Source organism: Orbicella franksi, chromosome 10 (assembly GCF_964199315.1).
Source record: "Orbicella franksi chromosome 10, jaOrbFran1.1, whole genome shotgun sequence".
Taxonomy (NCBI): domain Eukaryota; kingdom Metazoa; phylum Cnidaria; class Anthozoa; order Scleractinia; family Merulinidae; genus Orbicella; species Orbicella franksi.
The window spans coordinates 5,507,259-5,510,120 of record NC_138154.1 but is presented as its reverse complement, the minus strand read 5'-3'; the positions used below and the strand labels follow the sequence as shown (position 1 = coordinate 5,510,120).

Genomic DNA, 2,862 nt, shown 5'->3' with positions numbered 1-2,862 from the left:
AGTTTTTTGTGTCATTACCGGATTCCGCTCGATGAATAATGGAGTTCCAAACTTGGCAAGGAGTGCTTACATGACTGCCAGATACTATGTGTTCCAGGTTTTTAAGAACCCGAATTGTCAATTTTCAAGTATACTACCGAAACAGGTAGACCGCGAATTGAAAGATATGTGTGACAGTTGATTTTGGCACTAAACGTCAACGACTTAGGTCACATGGCTTTGTTTTTCAAACCAAAAACATGAACTCACGTGGTCACATTCCTAAGAGTGCGATAGAGCGAGTCAAAGAATGGCATTCTCCGTAAACAGCAAAGGGCGAAGTTACTACCGAGGAAAATCAATCAATGAAAGTTTGAGAGGAAGTGTTATCGACTCCATTATGGCGGAAGGTGGAGATCCAGCCTCAGGGTTCTTTCCAGGAAAGTTTTCTGATGTTGCTAACCGCTTCAGAGTGTCAACTCAATTTGTTTCAAAGTTATGGCAAAATTTGTGCGCTACGGGTGACCATTTGCCTTCGAAGAAACTATCAGGTAATCCATCACACCTCAAGCCTGAGGACATAGAACTGATGGAATTTCTCAAACAGGAGAAGCCTTCCCTTCCCTATAAATCAGTTAAAGATGTTCTTGAAAACTACAGTACTTTAGACGGCAGAACGTCCTTGACAGCGATCGGAAATGTTATCAGGAATAAGCTGCCAGAAGGACCTTACACTAGAAAACGACTGACGAAGACATCCGCGGAAAAATTTACCCCTGTGAACACAGTTTACTGTCAACAGTTTCTAAATACTTTGAGTGCTTTGCCACCAGAAAAACTTAAATTTTTCAATGAGGCTGGCGTTCATAGTGGGACAGGAAACCCCACTTATGGAAATTCTCTCAAAGGGGAAATAGCGGTTGAAATAATTTCAGGAAATAAAAAAGGAGCAAATGTAACGCTTAGCTTATTGTGTGGACTGGAAGGAGTACTGTATGCAAACACTGTGGAGGGCGCGTCGGATTCTACAAATTTTCTCAATTTCTTCGCTGAAGCTGGCCAAGCCAGAACTGCACTCGGTAATCCAGCAATTGAATTTGGTGATTATATCATTCTTGACAATTGCGCCACACATCGTTTCGAGACTGGGGACATTTTGCAAAGATGGCTATTGCACATGGGAGCACAAATCATTTACACTCCATCCCTTTCACCAGAATTCAACGTCCCAGAATTCGTTTTCAATAAATTGAAAACTGTTTTAAAGAAGGAGGAATTTGGATGCCTATTGCGTGAAAACGTTCATGTTGCAATCTTTGAGGCGTTGGAACTCATAACTACTGAGGACATGTTTGGTTTTTATAGCTTTATCTTGTAGCTATGTCAGTTAAATTTTATTTGCTGTGTACTGAATCGAATTACCTTGTTAACTAAAGAACCTGTTGATCTGATATAAAAACAACACAAGTTTTTATTCATTTGTCTGATGAAAGTTTCAGTTTACATTTACTATTATTGCAGCAAGCATGTCGTGTAAAGTAACATTTGTACAAAACTGTAGAACTTCAACAATGGTTAATGTAAGTTACAATTTACGTTTCTTGAACAATATTAAAACTTTCAATGTTTTGTTCTAGTCCATTTGTAACTGAGAATCGCTGAAGTGGCAGCAGGTGCATGTTTGTTTACTTTCAGTATTTCATTATCTTTGTCGACTGTAGACCTTATAGACAGAAAAATACAACATGAAATTACTCTTTTCCAAGGAAAAATGTTTATCTTTCTTAGTATCGGAATTTTAAACACATTAACTTAAAAATTTCAAGAGCAGTAAAATATGTACTCTTTAAAAGCACAACATGGTTCAAGCAGGTAATTGACAGCCAGACAGTTTGTCTCCTGCTGAATCGCACTGTATTTTGAAACGAAGACTATTTAATTTAAGCTTAGTTCGGACAAATTTAGTAGAGCATTTGCAGCGTCGTTAAGTTCAGTTTGCTCATTGTCATCATTTCCTTCACTCGTGGAAAGTGTCGATCGGGTGATAGTCGCGCTGGGTTTAGTTTGCGTACCATGCAAGTACAAGTTGCTTTCCTTCAGTGCAGTGGCCAGTTGTTCCTCTTCGTCTTCGACTGTTAATGGTTGGAGTTCTGTACCAGTTGAATAAGATTTGCTAAAAGTAAAGCTAAGCGGCGAGTCTACGGGTTTATATTGCAGAGGTTCAGGGGTTTCTGAAGGCCATTTAATGCCTTTTAATTCCCATAAAGTTCGCACGGGATTTCCTTGGTGTGGCACTTGGTAGCTTTCTAGCACTATCTTCTTGTCATATTCCGTCAGTGCCTCAAGTAAGCTGACCCCAACTGGGGGAATTTTTCCTTTAAAATGGGATTCAAGTTTCTTTAAATCCATGTTAACCTGACGCCAGTTTTCAAACCCTTGAGTATTTAGGTAGCATGGCTTGCACTCGTTAATCAATCGCGATCGCATAAGACTTGAGAATGAGTTTGATGTTTGATTCTTTAGTGCTATCTTCATTGACAAAGTGTTTTGCAGTTTCTCAAGACCTTTCTTTGCATTGTTCAGTTCGTTAACTGCGTGAGAAACAACATCTTTTTCATCTTTGTGTTTGCTTAAGTCACCACAAAATTCTGCTGATTGGCAAGGGTGAGCTTTGTACGGGCAGTTGACACGATTGTGCCTTTCACGCCGATGACATTGGTACAAGAAGGTTTCGAATAATCTATCCCTGCAAGTTTGCCGTATCTAGCCATCAATCGCTGTACTTCCTCTTCTTTTTCCGCCACCTTTTTCCTCTCTTTTTTTACTTCTTCTTGTTTATCTGATATGAGGAGATCCAAGGGGGACATATAATGATTTGATCGT

General features: G+C 39.5%; 1 protein-coding gene across 1 annotated transcript; it reads left to right on the top strand.

Annotated features, from left to right (window-relative positions):
• The first annotated feature begins 289 nt into the window (after window positions 1-289).
• On the top strand, window positions 290-1,357 carry LOC145501498 (uncharacterized). Its single transcript, XM_081480963.1, has one exon. It carries the CDS (start codon window positions 290-292, stop codon window positions 1,355-1,357), a length of 1,068 nt encoding a protein of 355 aa, XP_081337089.1.
• The last annotated feature ends 1,505 nt before the right edge of the window (window positions 1,358-2,862 follow it).